Genomic DNA, 15,802 nt, shown 5'->3' on the forward strand with positions numbered 1-15,802 from the left:
TATATATATGGTGCTTTTATTTATTATTAACTTTAAACTTTATTCTATCCTATATAAATATTTCAATCTATATGTAGATACGCGTTAGCTGCTCGTTTCAAGAAAATAAATTTCACGAATTCTTTGATAATATCAATATCAAAATATGTATTTTAAAATTCGACAGGAACTTTTGTTCAAGTGACTTAATGATATTGATAAATAAATAAAGAAAGAAGGAAAAAGAAAAAGAGAGAAAGAGAAAGAAAAAGAAAAAAGAAAATAAAAAGCAATTCTTTTTTTTTTGCTTGGGTGATAAATTTTCTCTCTCTTTCTCTCTCTCTCTCTCTCTCTATCTATCTATCTATCTATCTCTACCCCTTTCTTTCTTTCTTTCTTTCTTGCTTTCTTTCTTTCTTTCCATCTATCTATCTATATATCCTTTTTTTTCTTTTTTCTTTTTCTCGAGAAAGGAGAGCAACTTAGCCCTCCGATTGTACCGTACTTGACGATCGAAAAATTAGTTATATCTTTGTCGTCAATATAACAAAACATTTCGTACGAATACGTGCTCTCTCACTCACTCCCTTTCTCTTTCTTTCTCTCTCTCTCTCTCTCCCCCCCTCTTTTTGTCTCTATCTCTCTCTCTTATTCTTTTAATACAGTATATATATATATATATATAACATCATCTCGTAAAAATTCATCCATGAGATATTCATCGGATCCCCTTTTTATGTGTACTCTGTCTCTCTGTTTGTCAATGTATAAAGCTTGGATAAGAAAAACCCTCGTCGATATCTAGATTGTATAAATTGTTAAATATTCGCCGAGTTGACCTAATCTCTCTTTCTCTCTCGCCAACGATTTACGAATCGAAAGTTCTTATCTCGACGATTATTACTTTATTCGTCTTATAGCGAGCTTTTACAATTAATAATTAATAAAAGAATAGGAAAGGGGAGAATAAGAAAATGACAAAAAATAAAAATAAAAATAAAAATAAATGAAAAAAAAAAATAAAAAAAAAAAATGAGAAAAACAAAAAAGATAATAAAATAAGAAAAAGGGGCGAACAATGAGAGAAATAAAGTCTTCCATCTTAAAAACGAACGCGCGGGAAAGTCTTTCTTTCTCGTGATAAATGCGATTAAGAGAGACAACCCTAACAACCACCCACGATTTTCAACATTTCAAGTTCTTTTTCTTTCTTTATAATGTGGTGTGTGTGTGTATATATATATATCATCTTAACGACACAACGTTTACACACTCTCCCCGGACACTGTCAAATTTTTGTATTTATTTATTCGATTAAAAAAATATTGTCGGTTAATATTTATATTATATAATATTATGCGAGAATCTCGCTTGTCAAGTGTTTTGTTTTTCAAAACAACAATTACAATTATCTTTAAGCGATATAAATGTGGATATATTATAATATGTATATGATAAGTAACCATAATAGTAATAATAATGATTATGATAATAATAATGATTATGACGATGAGGTTGATGATGATAATGATGATGATGATGATGATAATGATGTACGTACATCATTTAGTACGTACGTTTCGGAGGCATATTTTTCTATGCCTTTTCAAAATCAGTGATACAATTTTATTATACGAAATGAACGCTATGTAAATGACTAGCATGACGATAATGTCAATGGTGTATGCATTTTTCTTTATATATATATATATGTATGTATGTATAACTTACTTTATATTTATCAATGTTTCTTCATTTTTATTGATATTTCTTTTCATTTATCCTTTTTCTTTTATATTAATATTTTCATATATGACTCACATTTTCACGTCGTATCCACCATCCGTAAAAGTCCTCTGCTCAAATCGTGGAAAAATGTATCCACGAAACAATAGTAGTAATAATAATAATAACAACAACAACAGCAACAATAACAACAATATTAACAATAATAACACAATAATAATAATAATAGTAATAGTAATATTAATATTAATAATGATATAATAATTTACAAAAAAAAAAAAAAGTAAAAATAAAATATAAAAAAATAAAAATTACAATATATAGACTCTCCCCCCTCCCCCTCTTTATGATTGTGATTACGGCTGAACTCGGTAAAAAGAAATTAAAAAAAAAAAAATAAACAAGTAAAAACTTATTTCACTAATAAAAAATATCCCATTTTCATTTCCGAGTTCTACTGTATGATAATTTAAAATACGTTTAACAAATGATTATTGGTAATCGTAATCGTTAGCCCGTATGTATGTATATGTGTATGTACGTGTCCTGTAAAAGCAGACAATTATTATTATAAAAATTAAGAAAGCTTTATTATATTACGTATCGTCGGATTATTAATTTTTATTTAACATTAATATGGTAATCTCTTTACTGTCAGTATTACAATACACTAGTGTACTTAGCTCGCGACGACACGCTTTTATGATTTGCAATAATCATAGCGAGCGATCATAGCGAGGTGAGTATAAGCAGAGTATAGATCTAGATACGTATCTTTTTATTTTTATTTTTTTTTTTTCTTCTTCTTTATTATTCTATCTCCCTCTACCTATTCCTTTCTCTCTTTTTCTTTATTTAATAACGATTTGATTAAACAAAATAAAGGAACATTATTATAACGAGACGAGAGAGATTAATTATTACACACAACACACATACACGCGTAACTGCTTCTATATAAATATTTTTTGGAAATTTTTAAATTATTATTTTTTAATATACGAGCAATATATGACTCTTTGTTGCGGATTCGTAAATCACGACACAAATTCTAATCAATGAATTTTTCATGTCAGTAACGCTTATTCCCCCACTTCCTCTCCCTCCTCGCTTTAATATATCTTCGAATTAAAATAATCGTTATCATTGAAATTTTCTTCTTAAATATTAACACACCACACCATTTCTACAATTTAACTTTTATTGACTTATTTAATTGATAAAATGCAATAATTTATCTTTATCAGACGGAAACACTTAAATTAAGTCGTATCTCATTTACATTAAACGTTTTAATGCCAAAGGGTTTTTCAAAATCCGTGTCGGATTGTGCCATGCAGCGCAATAACGTTTCGTACATTTATTTGCAAAAACGCTACATCGTCACGATTGCACTGCGTGGCGTTAAAACGATTAAAATCCTTATGTTTATCCATTTATACTTTTGTCAACTAATAATTAGTAATAAAAACTGTAATGTCGCATTAAAAGTGGCATAAATTTGATAAGGAATCATAGATATTAAATGAGGCAAAAAACAATTTTTTTAAATTATCATTAATTATACGGTTATTAAACTTAATTGTTTCCTTTCTTTTTTTTTTTGTAATAATATTTTTTTTAAGTACTTAAAATTAATTTTACGACCAATGGTCTATAATTAAGTACAAAAGGAAAAAACTGTTTGAAAAGACATTTTTTATGCATCCTTTTTTTTTTTGTATTATTTTCAATTCCTAAACGATCTATGTTCTTATTCTACGATACATGCATACTTCTTGTACAATTTCAACATCTTTAATAATAATTAATAATTACAATAATAATGATAATAATAATAATAATAGTAATAATAATAATAATAATAGTAATAAGAAGAAGAAGAAGAATTAAAAGTTATAACTCCATGCTAATTAATTCTAATGAGGAGAGGAAAAAAATAATAGAAATAACTCGTTTAAATAATAGGTGTGACACATTTGAGAAAAAATAATTATGTTGATTAAACGTTATTTCCTTCTGTAGTACATCTATATATATATATATATATTTTATTTTTAAAAATTACATCTAATAAGAGGCACTTGTAAAAGAGCAATCATTTCATCAAAAGAGGTGTATATATATAATAATCGAATAAAAACATCTTAGGATATTAATTCAAATATATCCGATTGATGAAATGCTTGCATTCGTAAATCTGATGGTGATGTATATGTATGTGAAAGTATAGTGTGTATGTTATGTATATGTACGTATATATTTGATGTTTAATGTGCATATGTATGTATGCGTATGAATGCGATGTAATATACATAGATTTGAATTTCTTACGAACGAGGAGCATTTCTTTTCTGTTTTTTTGTAATCTGATTATACGAATCAGAGTGAAAAATTGTGATGTCGTGATGAAACCCAATTCATTATTCATTTTTGTTTATTTTAATGTTCGTTTTAATCTATGTTTATAATATAAAATGTAAAAGGAAAAAATTGTATGAAAAAGTTGGCGTATACCTTCTCTGTTTGTTTTTTTTTTTGCACTTTTCTTATTTTTCTTTTCTTCAAACCTATACGATTTATATTCTTATGCTATGTGTATATATGTATATATATATACACATATATTCATACTTCGCATATAACTTAAAAGTTTTAATGATAATAAAAAAAAGAAAAAATAGGTATACATATATATAATTGATGTTTTTTATAATCATTATTATAGCCATACTTGCGTTGAAAAGAAGTCTAATGTAAACACCTGCCCTTTGGAATTTAGACTTTTAAAAATGTTCCTTGTTTTTATAGCCACACATCGCGGATGTATATGTATATATATGTGTATCATATATACATATATATAAATTTTATCAAACGTTCAATATATAATATATAGGAAATAAGTATGCGATTATAGAATATTTTATTTTTTCTTTTTTCATGTTTTTTAAAGATATATATATATATATGTATATACTATATATATATAATATAATACGTATAAAAATAGAACCATGTTATTAAGTAAAGTGACAATTTATCGTTAAGTATTTCCAATAAACAAAGAGAAAGATTAAGAGAGAAAGAAATATAGATAAAAAATTATAAGATATAAAATATGAAGTAATAATACTGGATTCGCGCCAGCGCCAGACAGTATAAAATGGGTTCTCTACATTCTGTTTAAGATGTTCTAACAAAAATATTACTTTTACAAAATGTCGTTTAAGTAATTCCAAAGAAAGGAAAAAACAAACAAAAATGTAAAGAGAAAACCAACATTTCTTACGTTTGACACAGATTTAGGCACGACCGAAATATAGCTTATATTATAATAATAATTGATTAATCAGTATTTGAGAAATAATTCTATTATATTATTATATAATTCCAAATAAATAATATTATAATGTTATTATTTGAACTTTCAATGTTTTTATTCATGGAAGAAATGTCAATTATTTAGACACCAGAGAATTAGATCTAACCGAAATTATTTATGGATCTTCATTGGAAGTTGATTTTCTTTAGTTTTGGCATTGATTTGTAATTAAGTCAATTTATACACAACAGCATACATAGTTATAATATACATGTAACACACATACGTACATACATACATGCATGCATACATACATACATACATACATACATACATATATCCATACAAACACATTCGTGTTATTTGATTTTTATGTATAAAACTTAAAAATTCGCATAAGTTTTTTTCATGAATATCCTAAGTAACTTTGGAAGTAATTTTGTTCAAAATAGGGATAATATTATTATATCTAAATAATAAAAAAAGAACTTTAAATTGTGGTCGTGCCTAAAAAGAAATGAATTAATCCAATTTGGATATAAACGATGCTAAAAAGTTAATATGACAATAAGTAGTTAGATGTCACACATCAAAGCGTTGTAGACGTGTAACGAGATGTATAATTATTACGTGCTATAGTGGTCAAGGCCTCCGCCATGACTTGACCCGTCTCTTTCACCATGCTGCTTAAGTATCCTTTATCGTTTTGTAATAGTATGTGAGGATGATCGAATTCCTGCAAATTTAACAAAAAAAAAAAAAAAGAAAAATATCATCGTTTTCTTAGGACACATCATTAAGACGTTGCAATGATATAATTGACATAATACAACCAGACATATCAAACAAACCGTAACAAAAAAAAAAGAAACATTCTCTGGAGGTCGTGATCGACGTATAAGTACGAGTAAGTATTTGATATGTCTAGAATGAACACACACACACACACAATTAACTTACCACTGCACGACCAGCATCCATCACCAATATACGATCGCTATCCATCACAGTGTTAAGACGATGAGCGATAGTAAGTACTGTGCACTTTTCAAATTTTTGACGAATCGTCTTTTGTATCAGCTCGTCCGTACGAGGATCAACATTAGCCGTAGCTTCGTCCAAGATAAGAATTGGATTATTTCGTACGATGGCTCTTGCCAAACAAACGAGCTGTCGTTGGCCAACACTCAAATTAGATCCCCCTTCGTTTATATGAGCTTCCAAACCCATTTCTTTGAGTTCTACTTCTTCCAGTGCTTGCCACAATACGTCATCTCGATAGGTATCAAACGGATCAAGATTTCTCCTCAACGATCCAGAAAATAAGAAAGGTTCTTGTGGAATTATACTCATTTTCGAACGAAGATCGTGAAGACCTATTTCTCTGGTATCAATGCCATCTATTAATATAGGCCCTTCGATCTCCGCGAAACGAAATAAGGCAGAAATCAAGGATGATTTCCCAGCACCTGTTCTACCAACAATACCTATCTTTTCCCGTGACTTTATCTCAAAAGAAAGATCTTTCAACACCGGTGGTTCGAATACTGAATATTGCATTGATACTTCTTTGAACTCGATCTTTCCCTCTTGCGGCCAATCTTCTGGTGGTTTCTTATCAGGTGCACTTTCCAATAGTGGTTCGCTTTCAACTTTGCTAAAAATTATTTATCCTTTTTAATTTCAATAGTAATGTACAAACCAGTAAGATTAAAGATATTTGGTAAAACTTTATAAAAATCATCTTTATACGTTTAAGATAAAGTATTTAGATTACAGGGCCTTCCAAACTTTTATAAACCGAACGCATTTTTAAAAAAATTAATTGTTCGTGACCTATTCGCATGTAATGTCTTAATTTAAAAAGAGGATTGAATAAAAAATATGTAATAATTTTAATCTCATCTTGAACTGAATAGATATTGAATTATTAATACAACGAGATTCTTGATGAATAAAAACTCTTCTAATGAATATGTAAACTACTTTGTAAATATTTTAATATTTTAACGCGACCCAGATTTTATGAATCTCTAATCTAAGACATACCTGTACTCGAGTATACGTTCAACCGATGTCATTTGATTTTCCAATTCGGCACTCTGTCGCATACCCCATTGGAACATACCAGTCAATCCAATACTTTGTGTAATTGCCAGACCAACATTGCCACCTTCCATCGATCCAGAAGCATCATCGTACATAATAAGGAAGCTTAGAGTGACTAGAGCTATGTACACAAGGCAGAAGACGTCTAACCAGAATCCAAAGGCACGAGAGGAAGCAATGAATATGAACCATGCCGAGGAATGCAAATCTTGATGGTTGTCAAACTCCTTAATAAGAATGTCACTGGCATCAAAGGATCGTATCGTTGGTAAACCCTGTAGAGTTGCGTTCAGATGTCCAAACACCGGTGAACGTGCTGGTGACCATTTATGGTTATACTCAAAAATTCTCTCCAATAATGTATTTATGATTTATTTTGTTAATATATTTATATGTGTATGTGTAAAGTATCTATATATTCAAATACGACACGATCAAAAATCATTCATTTCCAGAATCCGATCGAGAAGATGAATATCGATATCTTTATCCTAATAGTGTATCGTAGTATTATTGTATTTCTGAGGTACTCACTGATTCCTTCCAGACGTTTCACACTCCGACTTGTGGCAATATAGAAGACACGTAGAAAGTAAAATACAAATCCAATTACAACAGTCGGTATTAGCAACCATTTATTAGCAATGGCAACTACCACTATGATTCCCAATAATGATAACCCAATTTGTATACAATCAATTAACGCAATTGGTAACAGTTCGTCTACAGCTCCCATGTCCTTTGAAAATCGATTAAGAACTCGGCCAGAATTATTAGTGTTGAAGAATCGCATTTTTGCGTTACTTATACAACGGAACATTTTATCGTGTAACGTCATTGACGCTCGCATACACATATTGAAAAAAGATGCTGAACGTATGAGCGTTATTCCTATAGTAAGTACGGTCAAACCACTGTAGATATAAATACAAGTGTCTCGATCAATTGCTCCTTTCCACTCAAAGAATTCTGTACCATTGCTCGTTACGTTGATCTATTGATAAAAGATAACAAAATAATTAAATATAACTAAATAAAACAATACAGTCTTAACAATAAAAATCAAATTGTATACTTACCGATACCTCTTCCATATTGACCCACTGAGATATGAAGAAATCACCTCCACTTGCTGCCATTTGAGCCATTGCACAAAATCCAAAGATTAACGCAACTACGCACCAGTTACCACCAGCTAAGAGGTAACCGGCATAAACTTTTCCAGAAACACTACCTTTGGTCCGCATTTCAGCCTCCTGATAACAAATATAAAAAAATAATCTAGATAATAATAGTAAATGGATTCCTATTTAAATAAATATATTACTTCGTCTGGTTCTGGTTGCTTGCTAGTGTCATTCGTTTTATAGGAACTCAATGAAGTGATACTTGGATTACGAGAATTGCTTCTACTAGCAGGTGCGGAAGAAGGCTGTTCCTCAATAGCTGTTTGAGTTTCCAGTAAACGTCCAAAATCCACTCCTTTCGAACCCAACTCATCGTAGGTCCTTATTGCAATGAAGCCTTTTATTAGATTGATATATATAACAAATGAATTTAATATTGTTTTAAAAAGCTTACCCTTCTGCCTGTATCGTACCATCCTTCAACACAATAATTCTACCAACATTGTGCAAATACTGTAATTGATGAGTAACAAGAATTCTCGTTTTTCCTTTTAAGTACTTAACAATGCACTCTTCAAACATGTGTTTACCAACATGAGCATCTACTGCACTTAATGGATCATCAAACAAATAAATGTCTGATTCTGCGTAAACCGCTCTTGCTAAATTTATCCTATATTTTGTTAATTATAATATTTTTAATACATTTTAAGATAATTAATTTAATCCCAGGTAAAGTATACTAACCTAGCACGTTGACCGCCAGACAAACTAATACCTCGTTCTCCTACTATTGTCTTATCACCGAAAGGTAACAAAGAAAAGTCCCTTTTTAATTGACATACTTTAACAACATTATTATATCGAATTTGGTCCATTGGTCGGCCAAATAAAATATTTTGTCTAACTGAACCAGCAAATAGCCATGGTTCTTGACTAGAGTAAGCTGTATTTCCATTAACCTGAAAATAAAAAGTAATGAAATACTATATTTATTATTCTAATCCTATCTAAACGAATATCATGTAATAATATCAATAAATATATCATACGCAAATAATACTAATATAAATAAATTAACATACTTGTAAAGTACCCGAAGATAATTTCAGTTCCTTTAGGATAACATTTAACAAACTGCTTTTTCCTGAACCAACTTGTCCGACTATAGCTATAAGTTCACCTGGACGAACGTGTATATTAATATCCTGCAATGTATATTCATTCTCAGATGAAAACCATTTAGCAAAAGCATTTTCTAATTTTATAGGATCGGCGCTATTTAATTTCGGTTGTTCGTCGTAATTGTTTCCCTTATCTGTTAAATCTTCGTTTACTTCATTATTTAAATTTGTAGATTTTTTATGCTTTTTTTTGGCAATATTCTTATTTTTATCTATGTTCTTTTCTGGCATCATTTCTTCATACATCATAAATTTCTGTAATCTTTTTATAGAAACCATAGCTTCTGCTACTTGAGTAATACCTAATACATCAAAATTATTTGATTAATTATTTGTCGATAATATCAATAGGTAATAATAGTCTTTATTTTACCTTGTGGGAAGAAAACTGTCATAGTTTGTCGTAGAATATTGTAATATGCTGTCAATATAAAAACTTTTTCAGCAGTTATCTTTCCACCCAATAAAACGTAAGCCAATATTGTAATAAACAAACACATTCTTGTAGTAAAAATAATAAATGACATGGTAACGCCTCGGATATACGACGTTGAACGAATAACGTTAACTTCTTTCCTATTAATCAATAAATACATTTTTAATGTAATTACAAAGGCTTAAAGTAGTAACATATATAAAAATAATAATTGTATTATTTTGTCTTACTTTCTAGCTTTTTCTATTAAATCACTGAATGGTTTCTCCCATGTATACATTTTAATTGCTTGAATTCCAGTTATGATCTCATTCGTTAGTCTAACTCGTTCATCCGTTCTTATAGCTGTTCTCAATCTTAATTCTGATGACTTTTTACCCAAATAACCTAGATAAATAAAAAGAATGAAATAAATTATTTACATATTTACAACTTTTATTAGTTAATCTAAAGTAAATTGTGCTTTACCTTGAAGAGGTATAAACATTAACAATGTCACAACACCAATAATAGCAGATATTTGTACTTCAACAAACATGAAATAGGTAATAACTATAGTTTCAAGTGGTGCAATCCATAAGTAGTGTAAAAATATGATAGCGACATCAAATCTGTTTACATCGTTTGATAAAAGATTAACGGCTTGTCCAACCGTTGTTTTTCCTAATGCAGTTCTTGATAATCTCAATGCTTTTCTATAGATTAATGAACAACAAGCTACTCTCATTTTCATACCCATATGAAGAATAGCCATCATGTATGGGTGTACAACAAATATATTAATAGTAGAGCACAATATCACTCCAAGAGCATATAAATAAGCTTCATTTTTGGATACTTCTTCGGTATTATAATATCGCAGTAGATAGCCAAGGAACAATGGTTGCAGCACCCTACATAGAAAAAGAACAAATTTTCATTATGATATTCGTTAACTACCAATATTTCTTTTCTAACATGCTTAAAGCAATACTAGTTAAAATAATAAACATTCTATCATTAGAAAATCGTATCTAATAATATGCTTATTAAAAGATACTTAACTATAAAAATAAATTTAGATATAATATATTCGCTTCTATAAATCTGTAAAAGTTTTTAACTCAAAGTTTACGTAAATAAATTAATCAAAATAAGAAATAGAAATAATATAGTATGCATTATGTAAATGAAAAATTCTAAATTAACTAAACATGCATAAAAATCATGAAATTGTAACGAAATTGTGAAGACGTAATTTAGATGGTTAATAAGGAAAAAATGTAGAAAAGGGGATTTAACAATCTCTCATAATTCTTATTTCTGCGAACTTGCATATCAGAATTATTTTGCTTCTTGTACAGTGGATCACCATTTACCAGAGCATAGATGTGCTTTCGTGGTCTAAAGTAACGGATTAATAGACCGAGAAACAACGGTTGTAATAATCTGCATATATATGTAATAATAAGCTTAATAAAAATATTCGCTGATTAATTTATTCTATAAGTAATTTATCTCTGAACAAAAGAAATAAGAAAAAATTTCAATGAACTTGTAACAATGTATAATATATATTTACCTGAGCACTATTTCCATAATGACCAGTATTATTCCATAGAACATTATGCGAGCACCAAAACATTTGATTAATACTTTCAATAAACTAGGCTCTTTCAAGTTACTTTCATTGTCAAATTTTGCACCACTTTTAAGAGCCTTATTTCTCTGCTCGTTTATTTTTTGACATTCTGCCTCCCATAAAGTAGCTAATTTATCTCCAAGTACACTACTCGTATGTTCTTTAAGAGGCTTATACAGATCAGATACTTCAAGGTCTCTACGATACCCAAGCCAGAAGGTGCGTAAAATCCATCTATTTCATAAAAATATGAAAATATATTACACATGTTTATATAAGCCACTCATAGGCCAAATCGAATAACTTCACAAAATAAGAACAAAAAATTTGTTTTCAAAAGACAAAAAAAGACACGAGGACTCATTGTCCGCATTTATTTTATTTTAGTTTTCATAGTTTTCGAAAGAAATCTATTATAATTTCTTCAATCGATAGAGAAACTATATTTCTAGATTAGATAATCTTCGCTTGAGAAACCTTACGATAAAAAAAACATATTTTCTGAGTGATAGGCAGAGATATTTTAAAACGAAACCGAAAAATATTTTTCTTATACTTGGGATTAAATTTCAATTTAATTTTAATTTAAAATTTCACCTTTCGCGAATTCATATATTATCTGATTGAAGTATGTAATTCTACCTTTTTTCACATTTTAACTGATCAGTATAATTATTTCAGGGTTTAGTAAATCATTTCACAAAATAATGTTAAGATATTGTATATAGAAACTTTTGTTTTAAAAAGAAAAAAAATCGAATTAAGAAAAGTTACAAAACACATATGTAATTTAATATATAAATAACATGATAAAAATGAAGAAAAATATTATTAAATATACATTTAAAAAAGAAGTTCTTTGAAACAAAAAACAATATAGTAACGCAAGTCAAACATGTCACCAATTAAAAAAAACAAATGCCGATTATGCGTAACATACATGGCCAATAACGTACTAATTATATTTTAACCCTTTGAGTATTATGGATGCACATGTACATCCAGTGAAAGGTGTCTGTATCAACGAAGGACCCATATATGCATTTTTATTTGTTTTGTTTCTTTTTTATAATTGTTTGGCTGTAACTTGCATTTAATCAACATAATTCTCATTAACAAAAAAGAAAGTATTCCGCCCCCAACGATTGCAACCACTTCTACCGAAAGTATTCAGCACTCAAGGAATTAATAACCCGATAAAAACTACAGTAGATATATTGGTATACTCAAAATACAGTAAAAATTATAGTTATTTATTATCAATGAAAAAAGAAAAGAAAAATAAATATTCATAAATATTCTAGCTTGATTATTAAACAAGAAGTAGCAGTCAGTGTGTGTATAACGTAATAATTATATTTTATTCATAATTATAACTTGTATTAAATATTATAAGAGTCATATATTAAGTATTTTGGTATAGATAATAATCGTTTATAAAATCATAAAGCGTAAATAAAGAAATGATATTATATTTGTTATTTGAAAAACATATTTGCGTCAGATAGAAAGATAAATTTTTAATAAGATATTAATCCATATCCAACCTTGCAGGTATATAGTTTAAACAATACATAGATCGAGGTAAAATTTATCAATGATTATCACGACAACGTGACACTTTAATAATAAAATCTAATAGTGTAAATGTATATATGTGGATGTAAAAACAAGTGTTTTCTCTTTTTTATCATGTAGAAACAAGATATATTTTCAATTGTTTCAAGTTCGAAATACTTACGCGAACGTTAATGCGCTTAGAGGATTGGCTCCCTCACGAGGATTCTTTTTCTTCTCAAATTTCTGTTTTCCGTCCATGATAATAAGATAGTATCGTGATCGTTAACGCACCTCTTCCGTAAACAAAAGACAAAGTGGAACTAGAGAAAATTACAACATTTATAATCGAATATATGAATAACATGATAAAAAAATGAAGAAAAATATTTAATATTATACATATAAAATATTATACGATATATGTATGTATATATGTATATATGTATATATGTATATATACCTACCCCATTCGTAATAAATTAATGAAAGAATGCGTCATATATGTACAAAGTAACAAAGTACAATTCATTCTAAATAAATTCAAGTAAAGAATACATACTATTTGTAACAAAATTCAACCTTGCAGATACAAGCAGGAAAAAAAGAAAAAGAAAGAAAAATACATAAATTTTGTTGCTTATATTATTAGTTTGTGAAAGGGCTAAAATATGACAATAATCATATCTTATCTCTTCCGAACGTATACGTTGCTTAGTGCGTTATCTCAACAGCTTTATAAATATATTACGTCTTTTTTTGTAAAATGAAATATCGAATTTAGTGACATCGTGCAGATTGTGACTCAGCGCATTTTGTCTTTCTTAATATTATTGTATTTATTAAAAAACGTATATATTTATGTATACATTTGTATATACACAGATTCGGAAACGCAAAGAGACAGACCAAATGCGAGTATAACATATTATATATTTCATTCACTCATTCGTGGGAACAGCATGCATAATTAAACAGCTTAATAGATACTATAAAATGATTAATACACATATAACTAAATTTATTTACGAATCATTGACACGTTACGTATAATTCTATACACGCGTATATTTACATATATATAAATACACATTTACAATAGTTATCTTTTCATTATAAATATGTGTCATGTAATAAATAAGAGATATGTTTAACGTTTTCTAGCAGTTTCTATAGAAAATTGAGAAAAAATAGATTCAAAGAAGATTACATAATAACGTGTAGAAAAACGTAAAAATATAAAGTATTAAACGTATATATATATATACACACGCACACACACATAATACACGCGCGCACACTATTCGCGAATGACAACACAATTTACCTAACAAGTAGCAGAAAAGAATTTTAGCTACTAATCTGACAGATAATACAGTTTAACGCGATTCTACAGAGTATAAAAAAAAATGCGGAACTGATATCACTGTGTGAAAGTTATTTGCATTATCTTACAAAATTTCATTCTAATGATAAGAAATTACTTATAAATGGTAAAAAACTTTACTAGGGTATAATTGTATGATTTACTTTTCTATTGAAAAAAGAAACATGACTAATGGTTTTTCAAATACATTATAACAATCGATAAGAAACATCGATCTTCCATTCCCTTGATAAAACGTGGAACTTCTTCATTCTCGCAATCAGTAACAATGATATAAATCTATTAGAAAGAAATTTCGTCATTTTATTGGCGCCATTGATCTCTTCACGTATTAACACAATATCTCATTTGAGCAAGCAAAAAGACAAATATAGAAGACTTTTATTTAAACGAGAAAGTGAAAGAAGAAATAACAGAAAAAGAAATAATAAAAATTAAAATAAACCAATATTGAATATCTCTTTCTTTTTCATCGCGGCATTGAATTATAAACTTAATTCTTGATTATACACACTTAAATTTACACAACAACGATAAGGAACAATATATTAAAACTGAGTTCATTTATACTTTTTAATTACCTATTGTTAAATTATCATTATTAATTGTCCTATAATATAAAAAATTGCGACAGAAAACATTATTCTTATCTCACAAAAAATACTTACATAAATTGTTTAAATTAACAAATTTGACAACTTTAACGACTAAAGGTTTCTTTTTACTTTTGTTTTTTGTATTATGTACAATACATATCTAACGCATTGCGCGCGTGTATACGTGTGCGTGAGTGTGATTATTCACGCTTGTGTTGAATCATATATAAATCTAATGCTGAATCACAGATTAGAGCTCAAAGAATGTCAGATTTTGCATATTATTTATCAATGCATATCAAATACTGTATACATTATACGAATAAATATACTATGATAGAAAGATAATATACATTATTTTACTTGAAAATATTTTATATCTTTTATATTCTTCTTTTTTAAAACGTTTTATAAATTATATTTATATTAAGAAAGAAACTTAGTAGCCTAATAATAATAAATGTTATAAATATTTAATATTAATTAATAACAATAATGCTGATACTAATGAAGATGATGATAAAGATAATAGAATTATATTAGCTTCCTGGCAAACGTTAGTGACCGCTCTATTTATATTGAAAGACACACACCAATTGATATATTTCTATTTGCGAAAGAAGAAAAGTACTTATTTGTCTACTACCAATCAATTTAACAAGATTAATGTTACAAAGTAAGACAAAGATAAATATCCAATAACAATAACAATAACAATAATATATATATATATTA

The 15,802-nt window shown here is 28.2% G+C and overlaps 1 protein-coding gene across 6 annotated transcripts in view; it reads right to left on the minus strand.

The window, feature by feature from the left end:
• Nucleotides 1-4,708: 4,708 nt before the first annotated feature.
• LOC106783683 (probable multidrug resistance-associated protein lethal(2)03659) overlaps nt 4,709-15,802 on the minus strand; it is an 11,786-nt gene continuing 692 nt past the window's right edge. For 2 of the 6 annotated variants that reach the window (XM_014742450.1, XM_014742449.1), the window contains 15 exons: nt 13,269-13,407; nt 11,468-11,761; nt 11,221-11,334; nt 10,375-10,799; nt 10,137-10,293; nt 9,844-10,046; nt 9,372-9,772; nt 9,034-9,248; nt 8,741-8,959; nt 8,487-8,667; nt 8,239-8,415; nt 7,694-8,153; nt 7,100-7,475; nt 6,011-6,707; nt 4,709-5,786 (listed from right to left, as the gene is read on the minus strand). In XM_014742450.1, coding sequence (XP_014597936.1) covers nt 5,640-5,786; nt 6,011-6,707; nt 7,100-7,475; nt 7,694-8,153; nt 8,239-8,415; nt 8,487-8,667; nt 8,741-8,959; nt 9,034-9,248; nt 9,372-9,772; nt 9,844-10,046; nt 10,137-10,293; nt 10,375-10,799; nt 11,221-11,334; nt 11,468-11,761; nt 13,269-13,345 — 4,143 coding nt within the window. In that variant the 5' untranslated portion in view covers nt 13,346-13,407 and the 3' untranslated portion in view covers nt 4,709-5,639. Of the gene's footprint in view, nt 5,787-6,010; nt 6,708-7,099; nt 7,476-7,693; nt 8,154-8,238; nt 8,416-8,486; nt 8,668-8,740; nt 8,960-9,033; nt 9,249-9,371; nt 9,773-9,843; nt 10,047-10,136; nt 10,294-10,374; nt 10,800-11,216; nt 11,335-11,467; nt 11,762-13,268; nt 13,408-15,802 lie in introns of those variants that run through there. The other 4 variants (XM_014742451.1, XM_014742452.1, XM_014742453.1 and 1 more) reach the window with 4 other exon arrangements.

The sequence above is a fragment of the Polistes canadensis genome, unplaced genomic scaffold, assembly GCF_001313835.1.
Source record: "Polistes canadensis isolate GaletaPanama2010 unplaced genomic scaffold, ASM131383v1 scaffold_24, whole genome shotgun sequence".
In the NCBI taxonomy this organism is placed as follows: domain Eukaryota; kingdom Metazoa; phylum Arthropoda; class Insecta; order Hymenoptera; family Vespidae; genus Polistes; species Polistes canadensis.